The 25,689-nt window shown below is 43.7% G+C and overlaps 1 protein-coding gene and 1 non-coding gene across 2 annotated transcripts in view; one reads left to right on the top strand and one right to left on the bottom strand.

Annotated features, from left to right (window-relative positions):
- Positions 1 to 25,689, top strand: part of ATG10 (autophagy related 10) — a 192,561-nt gene that overhangs the window by 95,970 nt on the left and 70,902 nt on the right. Inside the window, exon 4 of the mRNA XM_007656389.2 lies at positions 25,547 to 25,685. Within this exon, the coding sequence (XP_007654579.1) occupies positions 25,547 to 25,685 (139 nt within the window). The remainder of the gene's footprint in view (positions 1 to 25,546; positions 25,686 to 25,689) is intronic.
- On the bottom strand, positions 21,026 to 21,160 carry LOC114816660. The gene has a single exon (XR_003764457.1). It is a non-coding gene; the product is annotated as a small nucleolar RNA SNORA7 (small nucleolar RNA).

Below are 25,689 nucleotides of genomic sequence, written 5' to 3'. Positions count from 1 at the left end.
GAACTAAGTCTGAAAGTGAGAACCCCCTGTGCCCTAGCCATGGTGCTATGTTGGACTAGCTGTCCGATATAAAGAGCTCACTCTGTATTCCCAAAGCCAGAGGACGGGAGGCCCCTGAGGCCGTAGAACAGAGAATTCCACTTCATACCATTAAAAGGCTTTAAAGGCTTTGTATGATTTAGGTCCATCTTCTAGATTAGACTGATTCTGGAAAAAAGAGCAGAACTTGAAAAAATAAGTTTGATCTCTTCTACAAGTTTGGTACACCGTTATCATTTCTTAATTATAATAATAATAACAACGGTATTTGTTAAGCACTTACTATGTGCAAAGCACTGTTCTAAGCGCTGGGCGAGGGGGGGGGGTGATACAAGATACAGCTAAAGCCTCATTTTCCCCTTTTCCCTCTGCTCCTCCACCTCTCCCTTCCCATCCCCACAGCACTGTACCCGTCCGCTCAACTGTATATATTTTCGTTACCCTATTTATTTTGTTAATGAATTGTACATCGCCTTGATTCTATTTAGTTGCCATTGTTTTTACGAGATGTTCTTCCCCTTGACGCTGTTTAGTGCCATTGTTCTTGTCTGTCCGTCTCCCCCGATTAGACTGTAAGCCCGTCAAACGGCAGGGACTGTCTCTATCTGTTGCCGACTTGTTCATCCCAAGCGCTTAGTACAGTGCTCTGCACATAGTAAGCGCTCAATAAATACTATTGAATGAATGAATGAATGAAAGATGATCAGGTTGTCCCACGTGGGGCTCACAGTCTTAATTCCCATTTTCCAGATGAGGTAACTGAGGCACAGAGAAGTGAAGTGACTTGCCCAAAATCACACAGTTGACAAGCGGCAGAGCTGGGATTAGAGCCCATGATCTCTGACTCCAAAGCCTGGGCTCTTCCCACTGAGACAAATGCTACCTGCTCATCTGAGTTTTGCCCTAACAATAATGATAGTAATAATAATGATAACATTTGTTAAGCACTTACTGTCTGTCAAACACTGTTTTAAGAACTGAGGTAGATAAAGTTAATCAGGTTGAGCACCATTCCTGTCCCTCATGTAGAAGAAAGTACAGGTGTTCCATTCTCCTTTTACACTTGAGGAATCTAAGGCACAGAGAAGTTAAGTGATTGTCCAAAGTCACATAGCAGAGAAGTGGCAGAGCTGGGATTAGAACCCAGGTTCCCTGATTCCCACATTTGTCTCTTTCTTGAGGCCTCTCTGCTTCCCTTCATAATTTATATTTACTTTGTATTGTGCTCTCCCAAGGACTTAATATAGTGCTCTGCACATAGTTAACTCTCAATAAATACTGTTGGTTGATTGATTCATGGTCACTTGCGGTGCTGCAGTCAACGTGGCTCAGTGGAAAGAGCATGAGCTTAGGAGTCAGAGGACATGGGTTCTAGTCCCGGCCCCGCCACCTGCCAGCTGTGTGACTTTGGGCAAGTCACTTCACTTCTCGGTGCCTCAGTTACCTCATCTGTAAAATGGGGATGAAGACTGTGAGCCCCACGTGGGACAACCTGATTACCCTGTATCTACCCCAGCACTTAGAACAGTGCTCGGCACATAGTAAGCACTTAACAAATACCAACGTTATTATTACAGGGCTCTGTACGTAGTAAGTATTCAATGTGTCATCGATCTGTTGAAGACCCAGTTGGCCCTCCCCCAAGAGACCCAAAACAATCGTAGGGTCTCCTGATCCCCTGCAGTTGCTCTGTTTCGAAGGAAGGCCATGTGCCTGATCCTGGCTGGAGCAGAAGCTGAAGTGGTCCAGTTTTTCGTTAATGGGAAATGAGCACTCGCCTCTGTGAACTGCTGTGTAGTCCCAACAATCTGAGAGTCAGCCACACAGTTCATTCATTCATTCATTCATTCATTCATTCATTCAGTGGTATTTATTGAGCACTTACTGTGTGCAGATCACTGTACTAAGCACTTGGAGAGTACAATTCAGCAATCAAGAGAGACAATCTCTGCCCATAATGGGATTGCACAGCTGTACTTATCAACTCTCCCCATCCCCGTCACTCACCCACAAAGCCGTACCATGGCCTACTTCCCGGTTGGCCAAGTCTGGCTGTGCCGAGGTGACTGGCTCGGCAAACCCTCTTCCTCCCTTCCCCAGTCTTAAACCCCGAGAAGAAAGGTGTCTGGAGACACCTGGTTGGCTCCAAACTATTTGTTTTTAGCTGCCCCGTTGATTCAATCATTCATACAATCGTACTTATTGAGCGCTTACTGTGTACAGAGCATTCGGCAACAGATATTCACACCACATTGGTTCGGCACAGAAAAGGTTTTTTCTGGGTTTTAAAAATGTAGAGACATTTTTTCAAGACCCCCGAAGCGAGGATTGGTAAAATGATAATGAAGTGACTCTTGAAAGTCTGGGAAATTTGGGAGTCCAGAAAGAACTGGGAACATATGACGGACCAAATTAACACACTCTTAAGAAAAGAGAAAAGACCCTTCATCGGTTGGAAAGAATTTGAAGTAAATATTGGGTTGTTTAAGCTGGCGATTGACATTTGACATTTCAAATGAATTTATAATTCATGAAAGCTTTAGTAGACTGTCATCATAGAAACTTAAATTTCTGAGAATGACTGATATGGAGAATCAGAGATACTTAAGACCGACAACTACCGTTTCATTTGATATTGCGAGAGTTCAAAGAACTCCCTGGCACGCTATCGTTTAAGAATTAGTGCATGGCAGAAGGGATGCCAAAGTTATGTTTAGTTGTCAATATGAGACTTGCCATTTTTTCCTAGTTGGAATGAACAAGAATTAGCTAAGCAGTCCAAGGACCCATCTATCTCTTAGTAGTTTCTGTCACAAATTAAACCCATTAGCACTTAAGTACTTACTAATACCCATCTTCAGCAGTTCTGTTTTATGTTTCAGTTGTATGTTCCGTTATTTACTTTGATTACCCAATCTATACATATTTTTACACCTGTCTTCCCTTTTAGAGTATAAGCTTCCTGTGGGAAATGAACATATCACTTTTCTGTGCTGTGCTTCCTGAACACGTAGTACCTGTTGGGTGCTCAGTACAAATTACTACTACTAATTTGATGTTGGTTCAGTAATGTGTCTTATTTGAGGGAATCAATCAGGCAAGTTTTAATGCACCATTTCGGTCCTTTCCCCATTTGAGGCGAACGCTGTGCTCCGAAATAGTGTTATTCAGATACTCCCAGTGAGCACCCCCCTACTGTCTCATTAGTAATTGAATAAAAAAAATGTTGGCTGCCTATTTGCAGTTGGCTTTTATTTAGATGTGGTGGTGGGCAACCCATCATTAGTAAATATGTGCTTTGCAGTCAAGGGTTAAGCTAAGTCATCCTCACTCTAAACCCTAGTCCACCCGTGGCCAATAGCTCACATCAAAAGGTGGCTGATTGAGGTTAGGGAACAGAATATCTTTGTCCACCTCCTGCTCTGTCCTCTGCCACAGAAACTTCACTCCTGTTTCCCTAGAATAGAATCCACTATCCACATTAAGTAGGTGGGAATGTCACTTCAAAGAAGCATTCATGGGATAGAGCATGGCCTAGTAGAAAAAGCACAGCACTGAGAGTCAGAGGACCTGCGTTCTAATCCCGGCTCTGTCACTTCCCTTGGATTCATTGAAAAGTATTTATTAAGCACTTACTATGTGCAGAACACTGTACTAAGCGCTTGGACTGTACAATTTGGCAACAGATAGAGACAATCCCTGGCCAATGACGGTCTCACAGTCTAAACGGGGGAGACAGACAGCAAAGCAAAACAGAACAAAACAAAAACAAGACATCATCATCAAGATAATTCATTCATTCATTCATTCAATAGTATTTATTGAGCGCTTACTATGTGCAGAGCACTGTACTAATCGCTTGGGATGAACAAGTTGGCAACAGATAGAGACAGTCCCTGCCGTTTGATGGGCTTACAGTCTAATCGGGGGAGACGGACAGACAAGAACAGTGGCAATAAATAGAGTCAAGGGGAAGAACATCTCGTAAAAACAATGGCAACTAAATAGAATCAAGGCGATGTACAATTCATTAACAAAATAAATAGGGTAACGAAAATATATACAGTTGATCGGACGAGTACAGTGCTGTGGGGATGGGAAGGGAGAGGTGGAGGAGCAGAGGGAAAAGGGGAAAAAGAGGGTTTAGCTGCGGAGAGGTAAAGGGGGGATGGCAGAGGAAGTAGAGAGAGAAGAGGAGCTCAGTCTGGGAACGCCTCTTGGAGGAGGTGAGTTTTAAGTAGGGTTTTGAAGAGGGAAAGAGAATCAGTTTGGCGGAGGTGAGGAGGGAGGGCGTTCCAGGACCGCGGGAGGACGTGGCCCAGGGGTCGACGGCGGGATAGGCGAGACCGGGACTCAGTGAGGAGGTGGGCGGTGGAGGAGCGGAGCGTGCGGGGTGGGCGGTAGAAAGAGAGAAGGGAGGAGAGGTAGGAAGGGGCAAGGTGATGGAGAGCCTTGAAGCCTAGAGTGAGGAGTTTTTGTTTGGAGCGGAGGTTGATAGGCAACCACTGGAGTTGTTTAAGAAGGGGAGTGACATGCCCAGATTGTTTCTGCAGGAAGATGAGCCGGGCAGCGGAGTGAAGAATAGACTGGAGCGGGGCGAGAGAGGAGGAAGGGAGGTCAGAGAGAAGGCTGACACAGTAGTCTAGCCGGGATATAACGAGAGCCTGTAACAGTAAGGTAGCCGTTTGGGTGGAGAGGAAAGGGCGGATCTTGGCGATATTGTAGAGGTGAAACCGGCAGGTCTTGGTAACGGATAGGATGTGTGGGGTGAACGAGAGAGACGAGTCAAGGATGACACCGAGATTGCGGGCCTGAGAGACGGGAAGGATGGTCGTGCCATCGACGGTGATAGAGAAGAAGTCTGGGAGAGGACCGGGTTTGGGAGGGAAGATGAGGAGCTCAGTCTTGCTCATGTTGAGTTTTAGGTGGCGGGCCGACATCCAGGTGGAGACGTCCTGGAGGCAGGAGGAGATGATGCAAGCCTGAAGGGAGGGGGAGAGGACGGGGCGGAGATGTAGATCTGCGTGTCATCTGCGTAGAGATGGTAGTCAAAGCCGTGAGAGCGAATGCGTTCACTGAGGGAGTGAGTGTAAATGGAGAACAGAAGAGGGCCAAGAACTGACCCTTGAGGAACTCCAACAGTTAAAGGATGGGAGGGGGAGGAGGCTCCAGCGAAGGAGACCAAGAATGACCGGCCAGAGAGGTAAGAGGAGAACCAGGAGAGGACAGAGTCCGTGAAGCCAAGGTGAGATAAGGTATGGAGGAGGAGGGGATGGTCGACAGTGTCAAAGGCAGCAGAGAGGTCAAGGAGGATTAGAATGGGGTAGGAGCCATTGGATTTGGCAAGAAGGAGGTCATGGGTGACCTTAGAGAGAGCAGTCTCGGTAGAGTGGAGGGGACGGAAGCCAGATTGGAGGGGGTCTAGGAGAGAATGGGAGTTAAGGAATTCTAAGCATCGATTGTAGACGACTCGTTCTAGGATTTTGGAAAGGAAGGGTAGTAGGGAGATAGGGTGATAACTGGAGGGGGAAGTGGGGTCAAGAGCGGGTTTTTTTAGGATGGGGGAGACGTGGGCATGTTTGAAGGCAGAGGGGAAGGAGCCCTTGGAGATTGAGTGGTTAAAAATAGAAGTTAAGGAAGGGAGGAGGGCAGGGGCGATGGTTTTAAGAAGGTGAGAGGGAATGGGGTCCGAGGCGCAGGTGGAGGGGGTGGCACTTGCGAGGAGGAAGGAGATCTCCTCTGAGGATACTGCAGGGAAGGATGGGAAAGTAGGGGAGGGGGTTGGTGGGGGGGAGGGGAGAGGCAGAGGGGTGACTTTGGGGAGCTCAGACCTGATCGTGTTGATTTTCGTGAGGAAATAGGTGGCCAGATCATTGGGGGTGAGAGATGGGGGAGGGGGAGGAACAGGGGGCCTAAGGAGAGAGTTAAAGGTCCGGAACAATCGGCGGGGGTGACGGGCATGGGTGTCGATGAGGGAGGAGAAGAAGCTTTGCCTGGCGGAGGAGAGGGCAGAGTTAAGGCAGGAAAGGATAAATTTGAAGTGTGTGAGGTCGGCTTGGTGCTTGGACTTTCGCCAGCAGTGCTCAGCAGCTCGAGCATAGGAGCGTAGGAGGCGGACGGAGGAGGTGATCCAGGGCTGTGGGTTAGTGGAGCGAGAGCGGCGGAGGGAAAGGGGGGCGAGAGAGTCGAGATGAATAGAGAGGGTGGAGTTGAGAGCGGAGACCTGATCATCGAGAGTGGGAAGAGAGGACAGGGCGGCAAGGTGAGATAAATAGATAAAATAGATGAAAGATAAAAAATAGATAAAAGATAAATAGAATCAAGGGGATGTACACCTTATTAACAAAATAAATAGGGTAATAATATATATGAATGAGCACAGTGCTGAGGGGAGGGGAAGGGGGAAGAGCAGAGGGTGGGATGGGAGGAGGGGAGAGGGAGTAGAGGGAAAGGGAGGGCTCAGTCTGGGAAGGCCTCCTGGAGGTGAGCTCGCATTAGGGCTTTGAAGAGGGGAAAAGAGTTAGTTTGGCAGAGGTGCGGAAGGAAGGCATTCCAGGACAGCGGTAGGACATGGGCCGGGGGCTGAAGGCGGGACAGGCACAAACGAGGGACCGTGAGGAGGTGAGGGGCAGAGGAGCGAAGTTTACGGGACGGGCAGTAGAAAGAAGGGAGGTGAGGTAGGAGGGGGCAAGGTGATGGAGAGCTTTGAAGCCAAGAGTGAGGAGTTTTTGTTTTTTGCAAAGGTTGTTAGGCAACCATTGGAGGTTTTTGAGGAGCGGAGTGACATGCCCAGGGCGTTTCTGTAGGAAGATGAGCCGGGCAGCGGAATGAAGAATAGACTGGAGTTGGGAGAGACAGGAGGAAGGGAGATCTGAGAGGAGGCTGACACAATAATCCAGTCGGGATATTATGAGAGCTTGTACCAGCACGATAGCAGTTTGGATGGAGAGGAAAGGGTGGTGTTGTGTGACCTTGGGTAAATTACTTTGTCTCTATGCCTCAGTTGCCTCATCTGTAAATTGGATATTCAGTTGTCCGTCCTCCCTCCCTCTTAATCTGTGAGCTCCCTGTGGGACAGGAACTGGGTCCAATCTGATTAACTCGTGTCTGCCCCAGACATATTACAGGGCTTGCCACAGAGTAAACAGTTTAACAAATACCACTGTTATTGTTATTATTGGAGGCGGTTGGGAGGATAGTTATCTCAGACTGTGAGAATTACTGCAAAACTCTCAACACAGATTTAAAGGGTCATTTGCCTGGAATTGGGGGGATGTAAATTATTTATATTAATGACCGTCTCCTCCTCTAAACTGTACGATCACTGTGGGCAAGGAGTATGACTACCAACTCTGGGCACTTTCCCTTGGTTTCTCAAATAGAAAACCCAAATGCTTACAACAGTGCTGTGCACACAGTAAGCACTCAATAAATATGATTGATTGGCAGGAGAAGGGAGGAGGGATTTGCCATTAGAAAAATGACTTATTGGCACATAGGTTCTAGAAATTGGTCAGAATTTTTGTTAGGGCATTAAGCTCCTTCTCACAGTAGTGAATTCAACAAAGAACACAGTGAAGCCACGATCTCCCTAATTGTGTGACAAGGTCTTTTTCTTCCCGATCAGAAGGCCGAGAGTCCTTTCGGGAGAGAGAGAATAGGTCGGTCGCCGTACCAAGGTAGTCATTCATCTCTGTAGAGATTGCCAACTGTGGTGCCAGAGAAGGGGCTTTTGTTTGTTTGTTTATCAGTTTTAGTGTCACATCACATCAGGACATCTGTCAGTTAGAAAGTGAACTGAGACTACGTTCTTATTTCATACTAACTGCTGCCAGGCTTGGTTGTATTCAGATAAGTAACCTAGAGAAAGATTCCCTATCTCATTCCAAATCCAATCCTCTTGTTCCCATTATCTTTGAAAAATGTTAAAGCAAATGAGCATAGCATCTCTGCATTATCCATATAAAATCATGCTTCTCTGAAGCCTGCCCAATTTTGATCATAAAAAATTACACTCTGACACCATTCCGGAGCGTTATTAAAATTGGATACAGAAAACGAGTGATCTAAATAAAAAGATTTAAACGCTGAGTTTGGTAGACAAGGCAGGATTTATTGTTATGAAAACTTTCGACAAGATCTTGGACTTTGCATCCCTTTGAAATAGAATACCGAATTTATGTTTCTCAGGGCTTGTGTGTGGTTGTTCAAGCGAGTTTCTCTTTTTCCCTTTGTTACAATAGCTTATGTCATTACGTTTCAAATACTGTCTAGTTTGTGTCTTCTCAGTTTAATAATAAAGTAATTGGATACCCAGAAGCATGCAATTTTGGCAGATAATTATGATGTCGTGATCTTATTTGTATTCATGTATTATGCTTTATTTAATATAGATGACTGCAATGTTCTTGACTCTGTTGTCCTTATTTCAGGCAAAATGAAATTTTTTTGGTATATGTTCCTTGCAGGTAGCTCTCTAAAACAATAACGTTCTTTCAGCTTCTTCTCCTCAGTGTGCTTAATTTCTGAAACTCAAGCTGTTTTCCCGAGTTGAACCTGGATGACTGCTATTGTTGAAATTCGGTGTCTTGTTTTTCTCTCTATCTTCTATTTGAGAAACGAAAGGAAATTGCCCATTTTGAGAGTATCTTAATGAGCAGCTTACCTGTGAGAGCACCCTGAATTGTCCACTTGAAGAACTTAAAAGGTTACTCATCACATTCTGTATGGCCTTGAGCCGGGGTGTCTGACACACAGTCCAAGGGTTGGATTTTCCTGGCGGGGGTTGGCCACGTGCCGCAGGGATCATTATTATTTTCTTAACCTAATTATAAGTAATAGCCGTGGTGCATCTCTCCCTGAAGGCTGTGCACATGCACAGGTAGTTGAAAAGAAGGGTGGGGAGAGGAAGGGAAGGGGCCACCGAGGCCTCGGGCTGGGGCGGTGGGTGCAGTGACGTGTGATCTAGGATGCAGGGACTTGTCAGTGCCCAGGGTTGGGGCAGCAAGGCCTGCTGATCTTCCATAGCAGGAAACCCTGCTGGGACCCTGGAAGGGTCCAGGAGGGCAGATGGAGTGGGCACAGCTGGAAACCATGAAACCATGACACTTCCTCACCCCCTTTTGGGACCATGGAAGCGTCCAGGTGTGTGGATAGGGTGTCTAGAGCTGAAATCCCTGGACCCCCACCTTTTGAGTCCGTGGAAGGGTCCTGGTGTGCTGATGAGGTAGCTACAACAGGAAATGCCCGATCCTCCCCTTTTGGGACTATGGAAGCATCCAGGTATGTGGATGGAGTGGGAACTACCGACAGTATTGGAAGGACTTGGAGGAGACCTGGTTTCCCTACCACCTTGCAGATGCCAGATCCCAAAGTGGAGATGGTAGAGTACTGGAAACTCTCCAGGTGCGCCCCTGAGCTGGGAGGGGGTCGGGGACGTGTAACTACTACAACCAAGTTATTGCCGAAGGCAAGTGCTCAATCAGAGAAGAAACAATGTGTTGCTGAATTTTAAAATGAGAGGACACATGATGACATTTCATACCCATAATTGTTTTTAACCATGTTTATCTGGAACAACATAACCTCCCTCTTTAAAAAAAAATAATAATGTTGGTATTTGTTAAGCGCTTACTATGTGCAGAGCACTGTTCTAAGTGCTGGGGTAGATACAGGGGAATCAGGTTGTCCCACATGGCGCTCACAGTCTTAATCCCCATTTTACAGATGAGGGAACTGAGGCACAGAGAAGTGAAGTGACTTGCCCACAGTCACACAGCTGACAAGTGGCGGAGCTGGGATTCGAACTCGTTAAAAAAACATTAAGCACATATCTCTAATCAAAACAAAGGGGGGTTGGCAACCCAGTTAATTTTGTTTTAACATTTTGGAATTGATAGAAAACTTTGAACCCTTACTGAGACGGAATTTTGGATTTGAAGTTCTGAACCTGAGCCGGCTTGCTGATTGGCCTGAAAGTCCACTTGATTGACATTTGCTGCTCTGGAGGGCTATGGAGACTAATAATAATAATAACAATAATAGTACTTGTTAAACACTCGCTGTGTCCCAAGCACCATTCAAAGCACTGGGGTAGATACAAGTTAATCAGGTTGGACACAGTCCCTGTCCCACATGGGACTCACAGACTTAATCTCCATTTTACAGATGAGGTAACCGAGGCCCAGAGAAGTTAAGTGACTTGCCCAAGGTCACGTAGCAGACAAGTGGCGGAGCCGGAATTAGAACCCAGGTCCTTCTGACTCACAGACCCCTGCTCTATCCATTAAGCTACACTGCTTCTCTAACTGTATCATTGCCAACCTGAAGGAATCTCTGAGGAATGCAAAGAGATTTCCAAGAGTGATAAAGGAATTGAAAAAATCTGAATTGCTATCTGTGGTTCCCTGTGGGGATTTCTAGGTCAGGTCTTGTGGAATATGGCATCCCAAATATTTCTTGTGCCTGCTCACTGCTGTCCATTTGAATATTTATTGGGTATTAAGTTTTTGATTCGCTTTTGAGAGATTCTGATCCTATCTAAAAATTTTAGAAATCCTTTTCTAAAATATTCCTTGCATAACACACCTATTATCTGTTTCAATTTTTGATGGGCTTGGAAGTAACATTACTGTTTACTTTTATCTATGGCTTACTAACTTTTTAAAGGAGTTGAAATAATAAACAAAACAAATTAAATGCATATCAATAGCAACACAAATGTGAGCTTATCAAATATACATTACTGCTACACATGGATGGATACTTACTAGTAACCCTTGCTTATCTTTATTTAGCTTTAGTGTAAAATGTTATTTTCAAATGTAGAAATTCACCAGTGTCTCATCATTGATCTATTCCTGATGAAAATCCTCTAAGAAAGTGACTGTCGGCATCTTCAGTTCTTATTATTGCTAAATCTGAGAGCACGCTCGTTTAGGATATCCTGCTTTTAACTTCAACCCCTCATGCGCAAATTAAGTCCATTTCTCCTTGATCTTTAGTTGGTGGAAATAGAAGATAGCTGGTCACCGTCTTTCAGACAGTAGCTCTTCTGTGCTTGAAAATTGTAATTAAATACGTTTTCTAGAATTTAGGGTCTAGGCTGAATCATCCAAATCCCTTTCACTTTTTCACACACATGCTAAACTCCACAATGATGCATGTTTTCACTGTGGGTTTTGGCTTAGCGTTGTTAGGGATTTAGGGAACATCGGTCTGTTAATCGAGCCCGGTTGAACACATCTTGATGCAGTGTGGAAGAAATGTCTTGTGCACATATGTGGAAACGTGAAGCATTAGAGTGGGAGAGTTCTCCAACACAAGTTCTCATTTTGCAGTAATATAGCCCCCATGTTATAGAAGAACTGGATGTGCTCGAAATTATAAACTTTTATCATCTCCCTTTGATTCCACTCTAATTTCCATGCATTCTTCTTAAATTATGACAGTCATCCCAGAATTTTATTTATATTAAAGAAGAGGAAAAGTCCAGTGTAATTTGGGAAACATAAGTAGGTAGTGGATATAAATCTAGATGCATCAGTAGCCCAGAGACATTAAATGAACAGTGATCTGCAGATAAAACTCATTCCCTCTTCCAACTGGGTAGATATAACTTTTTTTTAACCTTCATTAAAATAACCCTGCCTGGAAATTAAATATCTAGATACATAGGTATTGTATGGTATACATGCCATTATTCCAGGTATCGGAAATGTTAAAATTCCCAGATAACTTCATAGATGTTGATGTAGTCAGACGAATGCTTCCTTGTTGATCCTGATAGATGTCCTGTGATAATGGTAACACATGGGAAAATGTGTGTGTGTGTTTTTTATCTTTTCTCTATTTGCCTTTCCTTTTTATCTGTGTATCTTTCCTTTTGGAGAAAGAATTCAACAGCAGCAACTATTGATTGATACAGTTCTGGTGATTTCGATGTTTTCTTCTTTAGTTTTCTTCTTTCGTTCCCTGAAGAATGTAAGCTCTCCAGAGAAAAGCCATATGTAAGCTTAGATATTGACCGACTTAGTGCATGCTCTCCCTCTCTCCTTTTTCCTTCTCTCCCTCTCTCCTGTTCATATTTAAACTTTCAATTCTAAAATGGTCTAGTTTGACTACTCACCTTCTACTCTTCACTTGCCTCCTTGAACCAGGGGACTTAATAATAATAATGATAATAATAGCAATAATAAAAAATGGTATTTGTTAACTGCTTTACACTGGGATAAATAGAAGATAATCAGGTTGGACATAGTCCCTGTCCCATGTGAGGCTCTAGTCTAAGAAGGAGGGAGAACTGATATTAAATTCCCATTTTACAGATGTGGAAACTGAGGGACAGGAAGTTAATTGCCTGCACAAGGCACTGCATCACACTGCAAGTGCCCATGCTCTTTACCCTTCCCTAATAATAAAGTATAATGATGATACATCAAATTCGCTTAATACACTTTTTCCCAAGAACTCAAAGTGCTACCTCATGCATATCTTATTTTCGTTTACACCTTCCTAATGGAAACAGAGAAAAGAGGCCCCAAGATCTTGTGCCTCAAAATCCCACAGTACGTTGATGACCGATACTAGGTAGAAAGTTGGGCCCTGGTTTCCAGTTATGTGGAAATCAGCTATTATGTGGTGTTTCGCCTAGTGATCGCTGAATCCAAATGGTTGAATTCCCAAGATCTTTAATGTGCCCCTGGCTTCCAAAATGTTATTGCAGTATTTTTTATTAGAACAGGAAAAATATGTTCCCATATTTCATATGGCTCTGCTCATGTTTAATTGCAGTACCATTCATTATCTATTGATGTCTATGATTAATTTATTATTTTAAGAAGGACTGGTACATTGGTTGAGTTGGGAATTGAAATCTCTAGTAGAAGTTTTGATCAATTAAAAAAGAGTGAGGATTCATTTGTAAAGGAACCAATATTATAAATTAGATTGGCCCTCCTTATCTTTTTTTTATTATACTAGTACTGCTTTTGGTATAGCGCTTTAAAACATCTGCTCCAGTATCCCTTATAATAGCACAAGAGTGCTTTTACATGAATGCAATGCAGTAACAGATGCTTCTTAATGACAACTAACCAATTCTTTTTGGAAAAAGGTCAGTTCCAGGTTTCGTAATGTGGGAGCTCTGCAACCAAATGATTCTGAAGAGGCTAAAATTGACAAATCAAGTTGCACTGTGAAATTTTTCATGGTGATAGAACTTAATTGAAAACCATATTTAATAAGACATGAATAAAATTAGTTTCTTTTCTTACTGGTGAAATAATTCGCTGCTATTCTAAGTACCAAAAAGAAATCCATGAATTAAGCATCACATACCTACCTGTCTTTGTTTATATCTTCAGGAACTTATCTTGAATGATGACATGTCATCGGGCTAACAACCTGGTTCGGGAATAAACAGAGCAGAGCGGTGTGGACACCTAGCAAGTGGGGTTCCACAATCCAATCAATTTTGAAGTCTGTTTCCTCAGAGACTTGTATGGTATTTTTGCAGAGCAGGGTGATGATGGTGATGTGGAGGAGGAGGAGGGAGAAGCACGGGTCTGGGAGTCAGAAGACTGGATTCTAATCCAGTCTCTCTCACTGGTCTCCTGGGTGACCTCGGGCAAGTCACTTTAGTTTTGTGGACCTCAATTCCTTCATATGCAGTATGGAGATTGAATACCTGTTTTCCCTCTTACTTAGACCACGAGTCCCAAGTGGGACCTGATTATCATGTATCTGCCCCATGGCTTAGTAAAGTACTTGACTCTGTAAGTACTTAACAAATACCACCGTTATTAATATTATGATGATGGTGAGGACCTAGTGTCACTAGCTTTCTACGCCATGACAGTTTAAAAAGAAGAGTGTTGTCTAGGTCTTTTTTGATTTGCACAGTAATAATAATAATAAAAAATGGTATTTGTAAAGCACTTATTATATGCCAATAAGTGCTTATTATATGCCAATAAGTATATATATCACTGTTCTAACTAAGCTCTGGGGTAGATACAAGTTAACCAGGTTGGATGCAATCCCTATCCCACAGAGGCTCATAGGCTGAGTAGGAGGAAGACCTGATAATGAATCCCCATTTTACAGAAGAGGAAAGTGAGGCACAGAGAATTTAAGTGAATTTCCCAAGGTCACACAGCAGGCAAGCGGCAGAGCTGGGATTAGAACTCAGGACCTCCAACTTCCTCTGCCACTGCTCTTTGCAGTAGGTCACACTGCTTTTTAATCAAACGAGAATTAGGCAAACATCAACGAGTGTCCTTCATTTAGAATGTGAAGGAGAAAACGTAGACTAATAGTAGCTGTTATAAACCACGTTAGGGTTGACATTCATCTGTATTGCCATGTCAATTTAATGTTTGTTGATGGGAGGCATTTGATGCTTAATCATAAAGTGTTTGCGTGTTCTTTGTTTTGCTGTAGTTATTGCGGTCAATCATATTTATTGAGCGTTTGCTGAGTGCAGAACACTGTTCTAAGCGCGTGGGAGAGTACAATATAATAGAGTGGGTAGGCATGTTCCCTGCCCACAGTGAGCTTAAAATTTCATAGCCTTCTCCTACCCTGTTGGAAGATGGAAGATTCTTTGTAAGATTGGTCCTTCCCAGCCCAGGTAAATACTACTTTATATATTTTAATCACTGTTTCAGAAGTTTGCAACCCTTGACATATCTCTTATAAAGCTACAATATTTAGACTATCTCCAACTCCTGTCAGTTCTTCCTCCGTATTTAGTCTGTGGATCTATCCCGTCCACTCATGACCTGATTTAAACCCTCTTCACTGCCTACGTGGAGTACCGTGACTGCTTCCTTCTGGTCTCCCCGACCTCCAGCCCTTCCTCAGTTGAGACAGTCCTGCAAATATTAGTGCTGCAAATATTACCTTTTTAAAATGCCATTCAGAGCCCGCTTTTCTCATCAATCAATCAGTCATATTTATCGAGGGCTTACCGTGTGCAGGGCACTGGCTTACAGGCCGAGCTTACAGTCCAGAGAGGGAGGTTCTTGTATCCTCCAAAATCTACCCATTTCTTTTTGCATAAAATGAAAATTCCAAAGGGCATTTTTTAAAATGGTATATCTTCAGCGCTTACTATGTGTCAGACACTGTTCTAAGTGCTGGAGCAGGTACAAGTTAATTAGGTCAGACACAGTCATTCATTCAATAGTATTTATTGAGTGCTTACTATGTGCAGAGCACTGTACTAAGAGCTTGGAATGTACAATTTGGCAACAGATAGAGACAATCCCTGCCCAATGACGGGCTCACAGTCTAATTGGGGGAGACAGATGGCAGAGCAAAACAGAAGGAAACAAACCCTTTCCCACATGGGGCTTTCAGTCCAAGTAGGAGGGTATTGAATCCTCATTTTACAGTTAAGGAATCTGAGACATAGAGAAGGTAGGTGATTTGCCCAAAGTTACCCAGGAAGCAACTGGCAGAGCTGGGATTAGAACCCACGTCCTGTGACTTCCAGGCCCAAGCTCTTTCCACTTAGCCACGCTGCTTCAAAATTCTCCATCAGCTATCTCCCTCTTACCTCCATCCACTTCCTCCTCACATTACATTACATTGCCTTTCTTTACATCTCCCAAGCTAGTATTCTAGTTGTACTCCTTTGTAAATACACTATCTCTCTGCCCACCAAATCGGATTCCTCCTAATTGAGTCACCTCTTCCAAGAGGTGCTACGTGACACATCTTCCACTTTCCTGACATGCTAGCCCATCTGCCATTTTCACCCTGTTTATTATTTATTAGTAATTGACATTGTTCATCTGTTGCCTACTCTGTTGCTTATTTTAGTTTTTTGTCTCTTATACCTATGCTCTTACTCTTGTACTTGTAATATGTTTGACGGTTTTGTTCTCTTGCCTCTTTTCCCAGTAGATTCTAAACTCCCGAATGGGTGGGGGCCCAAATTTCCTTTTAATGGGTGTTTCCATGTGTTTCAAACATTATTCTGCACACACAAGAAACTCAAATGCTGCCGCTGATGTTGGCTGAGGTATTTGTTGCTGAATGGTACTTTCCAAGTGCTTAGTACAGTGCTCTGCACACAGTAAGCGCTCAATAAATACGATTGAAAGAATGAATGGATGACGGTGATGATGATGGTGATGGTGATAGGTGAGAGCTCACCTCCTCCAGGAGGCATTCCCAGACCGAGCACCCCCTTTCCCTCTGCGCCTCCCCCCAGCTTTCCCCCAATCCCTACCTCTGCTCTTCTCCCTTCCCCTCCCCTCAGCACTGTGCATACTTGTATATATTATTTATTACCCTATTTATTTTGTTAATGAGGTGCATATCTCCGTGATTTTATTTATCTTGATGATGATGTTTTGTTTTGTTCTGTTTTGCTTTGCTGTCTGTCTCCCCCATTTAGACGCTGAGCCCGTTATTAGGTAGGGAATGTCTCTATCTGATGTCGAATTGTACATTCTAAGTGCACATAGTAAGCGCTCAATAAATACTAATGAGTGAATGAATGATGACAATGACGATTCGAAGCCCAGAGAGAAGCCCTAAAGGGGCCAAAGGTGCTCCAAGGTCCAGGCACTCCGCAACTTGGCCCGTGAGATTGCAAACTCCTTGAGGGCAGCGATCTCATTTCCCCACTCTACTGATGTACTCTCTCCCAAGTGCTTAGTACAGAGCTCTGCACCCAGTGAGTGCTCAGTAAGTACTATTGATTAATTAATGACCCTAATTATAGGAGTTGTCTGACCCTCTGCCCAGTTCAGTGGATTGTCGATCCAATCCAAACCCAGAATGGGGTTAGAATTCTGGTTTGGTTCCCTTTGTGACTCCTATTTTAGAATGCCTCTCTACCCTATTCAGGCAGCCTTTAGTTATATAAACAAAACCACAGCTTGGAGCTCTGCAGCTCTGGTTTTTGCACCCACCTTGCACCAGACATACTGGTGTGAGAGAAGTGTTTACATTTGGGGGGCAGATGTGAAGAAATGAAAGTACATGGAGCTGTTTACGGTTCAGTCTGCTAAAATGGTGCTCTCTTGAATTTCCTGTCTTCATTTGGTTCCAAAATCATGATGAGAAGATAGTTTATGATTCACAGCTGTTTTGAAAGTTTTTTGTACTGCCAATAGTCTTTTGCTCTATATTTTATAGATCTCACAAGTTTCACTTTTTTGGACCGAGACTCATTTTGGGGTTTAAGTACAGAACTCTGTTCTCATGATGAAGGATTCTGTACTATGTTCAAGACATTTGAAATCTCACTTGCTTAAATTAGTGTAGCTCTATGTCTTGTTTTATAAAAAGACTTCCTTCAGCCAAACCTCATCCCGTTGGGATTCAGTTATCATCATCTTTTTAGCTTCAAAATTTATTATCCCCTTGGGAAAATCTCATGCAGCATCCTTATTTTCAGAAGAAAAGAAAAGAAAGAAACGAGTCGTGAAGTGACAGAAGGCATTTATAAGACACCAGCGTGTCACCACTTTTCATCTAAGCACAATGTAATTAGAAAGACTTCCGTGTGATCAATAATTATTATTATTAATAATATTTACAAATAACCGTGGAAAGGAGAAGGCAGGGAAGAAAGTTAATGACAAAATGAATAGGGTTCTAGGTGGACAAGACAAACTGCAACATGAGTAATATAGGGTGGACTTCGGAACGATTTCCGGAGGATCGAGCGCTGGAGAGCAATGAGGTCTCACATTAGTTTCCTCAGTCAGTTCCCTCCTCATTCTCCGTGCAGCTAATGGTAATGGTGGCGTCTTCAAAATCCTGGGCCATTTCCCCCGAGTTCTATAAATTGACGAGTAAAGCGGCATCGTATGGCGATTCCCATTTCATTCAGCCTCTTTTACGTAATTATGTTTGAGAATGCAAAATGGGGCCTAGAAACTGGTGTTGAAATACGCTGCCAGGCCTCCGAGTGGCTTCCAACTCAACAGTTTTAGAACATCATCCAAACCCTCAAGTCAGTCATCCCGGAGCTGCTTCGTGCCTGTGGGTGTGCTCTGTAACCACACATGCAAGGAGAGAGGAAAATTATTATGAGCTACTTTACCACTTTGCGACATTACAAACTCTCGCGGTTGATCCCCTACTCAAGCTCTCCCTCCTCCATGTAAGTCCCTCCTCCTTCACATCTGGCAGGCAAATACACGCCCCATCTTCAGATCCTTACCCAAATCACATCTCCCATGGGACGTCTTTCCTCACTCATCTCACCCTATTTGTCTCCTTACTGCATCACCAATACAGTTGTGTTCTTACCCCACTAGGCACTTAGGTACTTTACCTTGGATCTCCCCCAGTGCTTAGAACAGTGCTTGGCATGTAGCAAGTGCTCAACAAATACCATTATGATTATTTATTATTACTATTTTAGCACCACCCTCAGCACTCATGTACATATCTTTATAATACTAATAATAATGTTGGTATTTGTTAAGCGCTTACTAGGTGCAGAGCACTGTTCTAAGCACTGGGGTAGATTCAGGTTGTCCCACTTGAGGCTTACAGTCTTAATCCCCATTTTACAGATGAGGTAGCTGAGGCCCAGAGAAGTGAAGTGACTTGCCCACAGTCACATGGCTGACACGTGGCAGAGCCGGGATTCGAACCCATGACCTCTGCCCCCCAAGCCTGGGCTCTTTCCACTGAGCCACACTGCTTCTATATTCTTTATACTCTGCTTCCCTTACTTTTAATTTATTTTAGTGCCTCTCCTCCCCCTGCTAGATCGCAAGCTTCTCAGAGGCAGAGATCGTGTCTTCTAATCCTTTTGTGCTCTCCGCAGTGCAGAGTTCAGTGCTCTGCACAGTGTAAACACTCAAGACTATTGATTGTTGGATTACAGGATCAGTGAATCGTTGTCATGAGTATGAAGAGTGAAGTTTTAGTGTGATGCCAAGATGTTGGCAGGCTTCACCTAATGTTTTCAGAAGCTTCACTGGCATCACGTAGAAACCTTAGTCACGTGATGTTGCAGAACAGGATTGAAATAGAGTGGTCCTTGAAATTGGGCAATCTGTTAAGATTGCTTGTTGCAACATATTATTATTATTATTATATTTATGGTATTTGTTATTTATCCCCTTGGACACTGTTCTAAGCGCTGGGGTGCATAGAAGCAAATTCGGGTTGGACACAGTCCCCATCCAACCTGGGCCTCACAGTCTCCCCATTTTCCAGGTGAGGGAACTGAGGCACAGAGAAGTGAAGTGATTTGCCCAAAGCCACACAGCTGACATGCGGCAGAGCTGGGATTAGAATCCATGACCTTCTGACTCCCAGGCCCGTCTTCTAGCCACTACATCATGCTGGTTAGTTTTGTCATGCTGGGTGTAAATGAAGAATTGTCGGGGGCAGAATCTTCACCTGCTGCCTTGTGATCTTAAGTGGTGAAAATGAAAGTGCAGGAAACATAAATACATTAAGCACAGTGAAGAACTTCCAAGTGCTTAGTACGGTGTTCTGCACATAGTAAACGCTCAGTAAAAACTACTGATTGATTCAGATTTGAGTGTCTCCAATCTATGTGTTTGGCCCATAAAGAAGCGCTTAAGATATATCTTAACTGCCTTCAAATAGGGGGGCATAGAGGCAGATTTGGAAAAGGCAGCAGATGGTGGACAAACTCCCCGGGGCCTTGCGAATGCAAAACTGAGATAACTCTGCTTGTGCAAAGGCTTTGGACAGACCAAATGTCAAAGAGGCAAGAACCGAAAACCACACCGACTCTTTCGGTAACATTTTCAGCCACAAATCAAAGGAAAATATTGATGTGTGACCAATGTGGGATTACCAGGTGAGTCTCATTTCAGACACAATCACACATGTAGTGTTTCACGGTGTCATCCTTGAATCTAAAGGGTAGACCCCCACACACACAGCGAGCTGGAACATAATCTGACATTTTCCCTTTTAAATGGTTTTGTAGTTAGTGGAGAATACTGATCAGTAAACTCCTTACATCTAGGATCAGTAGGGTTGTTCGTCAGTCAGATTTATTAAGAGCCCATTATTAAGTGCTTTGTCGTTTGGGAAATGCAACAAAAGTTAGAAGAATAATGGTAATGTTGGTATTTGTTAAGGGCTTACTGTGTGCAAAGCACTGTTCTAAGTGCTGGGGTAGATACAGGGTAATCAGGTTGTCCCACGTGGGGCTCACAGTTAATCCCCATTTTACAGATGAGGTAACTGAGGCACAGAGAAGTGAAGTGACTTGCCCACAGTCACACAGCTGACAAGTGGCAGAGCCGGGATAGTCACCGCCCTCAAGAATAAGAATTCACACTCTGGCTTCCTTGATAGAGAGTAGTGTTATTGGGGTGCTTTTGACATGGGTAGGTAGGCAAGCAACTCAACTGAATGATAGGACACCACCACATCCTATTGTTCCTCTGGGGTTTGGCCAGTGACCTGATGAGGTTGGTTGGGGGTTAGCACTATCATCCTGTCATCCCATTCAATTGATCAATTATACTTACTGAGTGCTTACTCTGTGCAGAGCACTGTACTAAGGACTTCGGACAGTGTAGTATAAGAGAGTTGGGAGTCACTTCCCTGCCCACACCGAGCTTGCTATTCCCAGACCAGATCAGTCAGGGGGATAAAAAGTCGTGAGAAAAAACCACCCAGGAAAGCTTAATGTCAATCTGGAAGCGAAAAGGAGTCAGAAAGAATGCCAGGACGCATGAATGAAGTGAGCCGAGCAAACCATCCAGTTTAATCAGCCCGAACAAACGTAGGTAATGGTCTTGTCTTATGCCGAGTCGTCTGCCACCCGTAGCGACGCCGAGGACACCTCTCTCCCAGAATGCCCCCACCTCCATCCGCAAACGTTCTGGTAGTGTATCCATAGAGTTTTCTTGGTAAAAATCCAGAAGTGGTTTCCTATTGCCTCCTTCCGCTCAGTCAGCCTGAGTCTCCACCCTCAACATTCTCCCATGCCGCTGCTGCTCAGCGCAGTTGAGTTTTGACTTGTAGTAGATTGCCTTCCACTCGCTAGCCCTGCCCAAGCTAGGAATGGAATGGAGATGCCTCTGCCTCACCCTCCCTCCTATAGTCGAGACTGGTAGAGTACTGGAGACTCTCCAGGCGATCCTGAGAGGGGAGGTAATGGTAAGAAAACATATATGAATAGGAAAAAATAAAATGTTTGGCCATCAGAATGTAACCACTCCTACTGAATATTGGTCGGTTGCCTTGACTGCTCACTGCCTGGAGAATCTTATAAAGTCCAGGTTCTTCTTCAGACTACCAAGCCTTTCTGCATATTGTTATAAAGCATCATAATACTAATGATAATATCTGTTACACTATGTGCTAAGCACTGTATTAAGTGCTGGGGTAGATACAAGTTTATCAGGTTGAACATAGTCCCTGTCCCAAATGGGGCTTACGGTGTAGGGGACGGCAATCAATAGTGTTTATTTTTTTCTGTCCATAGTGTACTTGAGTAAGCACTTTAGTAAGCCTCACTGCCTTCAAGAAACTTGAATCTAGCTAGGGGAGACATACTCCCAAATAAATTACAGGTAGGAGGAAATAGTGAAGTATTAAGATATTTACGAAAGTGCTAAGTCAAGGTATGAGTGACCTGGAAGTGCTGAAGTGGCAATTGGAGGAGAATATAGGGTGGACAGATGAGAAATTAATCAGGGAAGGCCTCCTGGCGAGCTGTGATTTCAAAAATCTTTTCCCTTCTCAGGGTCACCCTAGAGTACGTTAGTACTTTAGTACTCCAGTCCTCTACCAGTCTCGACTACAGGAGGGAGAGTCAGACAGAGGCATATCCATTCCATCCCAAGCTTGGGTAGTGGTGAGTGAGTGGAAGGCAATCTGCTACAAGTCAAAACTCACCCGTGCTGGGCAGCAGTGGCATGGGAGAGAATAAAGGGTGAAGACTCAAGTTTACTGGGTGGAAGGAGACAATAATAAACCATTTATGTATTTATTTTTATGAAGAACACTCTGTGGATACCCTACCAGAACTATTGCAGATGGAGGTGGGACATTCTGGGAGAGATATGGCGTCGTTGTGGGTCAGAGAACACTTGATAGCGTATGTCAAGACAATGATCTTTTTAGAACAGCACCCTGTAATCTCCCAAGCATCTAGTACGGTGCTCTGAACATAGTAAGTGTGCAGTAAATATGATTGATTGATTAACCATTTTAAGTCCCTCTTCAGCCTCTTTCCATCTCAAGATTTGGGTAAGACATAGCTATGAGGGGATTTAATGTTACTGCCATCATAGTGCTGAGCTGGCCCACCAAGGGGGGCACCTATCAATCAATCCATCATCAGTCAGTCATTGGTGTTAATTGAGCACATACTCTGTGAAGTTACTGTACCAATTGCTCGAGTTTACTGTGTGGAAGGTGGCAAAGCTAAACCACTTCCGTATTTTTACCAAGAAAACTATGGATACACTACCAGAACGATTGCAGATGGAGAGCGGGACGTTCTGGGAGAGATGTGTCCTTGGTGTCGCTATGGGGCAGAAACAACTCGACGGCAATCATTCCTTTGGAACTGGTACCGTCTTAGCGCCTCCATCCTGTCCAGCCTCTTCCCCCACCAGTGGGAAAGCAAAAAGCAACCGCTGCATGAGGCTTCCTCAAAGCCTCCTCAAACCCTCTTGACTGTAAGAGCAGGGGCAGGGAATATGTCTGCTGTACTGTTGTGTCGTATTCTCCCAAGCCCTTAAGTGCTCTAAGCACAGTAATTTCTCAATAAATGTGACTGGATGGAGGCTGGCGGAGTGGTATTACGGATGGCGTGACTATTACGAGTTTACCTTGGACTCTGAGCCACACTCCCCCCCTTAATTCTTAGATTGGGAGCCCCCGAGTGACAGGGACCATGTCCAGTTCCCAGCTCTGTATTCTTTCCCAGTGCTTAGAACAGTGCTCTGCACACAGTAAATGCTTGGTAAATCTTATTACTACTACTATTAGGTCTCCTGACTCCCAATCTTGGGCTTTTTCCACAAGGCCAGGCTGGGATGGGGATGGGGGGAATAACCAGGCTGGGATGGGGATGGGGGGAATATTTAGGTGCTGCGAAGGTGAGGGTGATGTCAGTAGGGAAGGAAATTGGGAGGAGAGATGAGTCCGGGAAATCTTCCTGGAAGGGATGTGATTTTAGTAGGACTTTGCCGAGCAGTGGTCCGACCATACCGGAGAGCCACATCTGGTATTATGAAGAGCCAGATTTGACTGTCAAACCATAGATTCCTGCCCCTGGACTTAATCGTCTGGGCTAACAAAAACCAGCACCTCACCTTTCCATTTGGATTCCAAAGCAAGATGATTAAACAGCAGGCAAATACCTAGTAAAACCAGTCATGCCTACATTTGGAAAAGCCTACATTGCTAGGCTTTGAAACTTTGAAAGCTTTTTCTTAGTCTTCTTCATTCTCCCCATCAGCTTCACCGTTAAAGAGCTGTCACAGAAAATATGGGTTTTGAATGGAAGAACATATGGTCTGGCTGAGTAATGGATAAACACATCTCAAGTCTTTTTCCTCGAAGAGTCTTTTACATGGTATTGGCTCCCTATCTCTAGATCTTTGCTTTGCCCAAGCTAGCCTTCTTATTGTACCTCACTCTTGTCTCCTGTCTCCAAACCCATCGCACACACCTTTCCCTTGTCTAAAACTCTGTTCCACCTCAAATCCACCAGGCCTTGTTCCTCCCCTCTTTCAATGCCCTCCTGAAATTATTCTCCAGAGGCATTCTCCAACTACTAAGACCCCGGTCTTGTCATCCCAACAGCTCCCCTTGGCACTTATGTATGTTTACCATTCCATTAATTGTTTATTCATTTTTCCCATGATCTCATTTTTGCCAGCTATAACTATAGGTTTCCTTCTGTTCCTTCTGTAGGGACACATTTTATGTCCACCCATCTGCCCCATTAGAATGCTTTTATTGTATTCTCCCAAGTGCTTAGGCTCTGCACACCGTAGGGACTCAAAAAATGCTATTGATTACTAATGATATACAGGAGTGGTACCGATGGCTTACTGAGGCTGTGGATTTGGTTTTATAGCTTGCAATTGGGCTTGTTTTCCATGGCGTGTTTTCCTTACAATGTTATAATAGGATTCGGTTTTCTAGGGCAACCTAGCAAGGAGAAGATTTTCTAGTTATTGTCAGCCTTAATGTTGCTCATGGAATTAAATAAGATTAAGGTTCTTATGTTTGGGTAGAATCTCTTAATCCTTGCAGTATTTGAATAGGCCCATTTTGAATGTTTTAAAATTCTGACCAAAAGTATATGAAATTTTATTTTATTTAAAAATTTTCGGCTTTTCTCAGTATTTTGCTTTCTGGCGTTTGAAACTTTATTCTGTCTCATCTAGAGTACTCATTGATTTTAGTAGATAAAACCAACTACTATAAATTGATTATCCTGTTGAGAATTCTCAATTCCAATGCCCACCTGATAAATCAGTTTTGGGTGAGGAACGAGAAGTAATGAGCTTCAAACCTGTTTTGATTCTATTTTTCTCATTGGAAACTGGATCCTAGATGGAAAACAAATATTGAAATTTTCCTTTGTACATTTTCATTTTCTCTTTGTGGGCGGGTGGTGATGGTGGTGGAGGGGAACGTTAGAGAAAGACGACAAGCCTGGGATTTGTTTCCCACCTCACTTCATTCCTTTCAGAGGGAGTTATTCAGCTCAGTGAGTGGAATATTTTAGTGAAAGATTACCCGACCCTAGGATGTCCAAGTTATCAACTCCAGAAGCTGAAAGGTGAACTCAGAAATGGTGGAAAAAATAGTTCTGACAGTCAGGTAAGGTGAGTAGCCAGTCAGAGAGTGTTGGTTGAATGCTCACATGATGCCACATAACCAACACTTTTCCATTAAATATAAAACCCAATCTCTGTTGGCCACTGAAGCTTCACTGTCAAGGTCAAGTCTGGTTGTGTAAATGAGGGGGATTGTCATCACAGGCAAACAGATTTGTCTGTGTTCAGAAGTGTTCCTAACAAACTGAAATTGCAAAATAAGTTTCTCATTGGAAGTGGAACTGGGAATTGTTATAAATGCAGTGAATCATGCCTTGGCAAGCATATGAGGGTCTTTAGGGATGTTTCACAGTCTCGTGCCCAACTGGTAGGATGTTTTTATCTGTAACAGGTAAGGAAGTTGATCATTTCTGTTGCTATCGTACTATTAGTATTATTCCATAAACATATTCAGAATTGATGATGAAATCATTTATTTTCCCCGCTTCTTTATACAATGCTGCGGCTTCTCTCCAAAGGAATCTGGAATTGGTTCCTGCTAACGCTTCCCGATTTTACCATTTTCCAAGCTCAGATGTTAAATATTAAGAAGAATGCCCCTTTCCTTATGTCATCACCCTAAACTTATTAGTTGTTTTTACAGGGGGTGGGGGGAAGTACTTTCCTCTTTCTCCACTACATCAGTATGCTTTTTCCTGACACACATTTCTCCCTTTGTCTTTTTGGTTTAGGAAGTCCTGGAAATGCCCCCAGATGATTCTCAAGTGGCTGGGATTGCTGCAGCATCAGAAGTGATTCGCTATGAATATCATGTCGTATACTCCTGCAGCTATCAAGCACCTGTGCTTTACTTTAGGGCAAGCTTTTTAGGTAA

Source organism: Ornithorhynchus anatinus, chromosome 1 (assembly GCF_004115215.2).
Source record: "Ornithorhynchus anatinus isolate Pmale09 chromosome 1, mOrnAna1.pri.v4, whole genome shotgun sequence".
Lineage (NCBI taxonomy): Eukaryota > Metazoa > Chordata > Mammalia > Monotremata > Ornithorhynchidae > Ornithorhynchus > Ornithorhynchus anatinus.
Note: the sequence above shows the minus strand (reverse complement) of the source record. Positions and strands in the feature narration are given on the sequence as shown.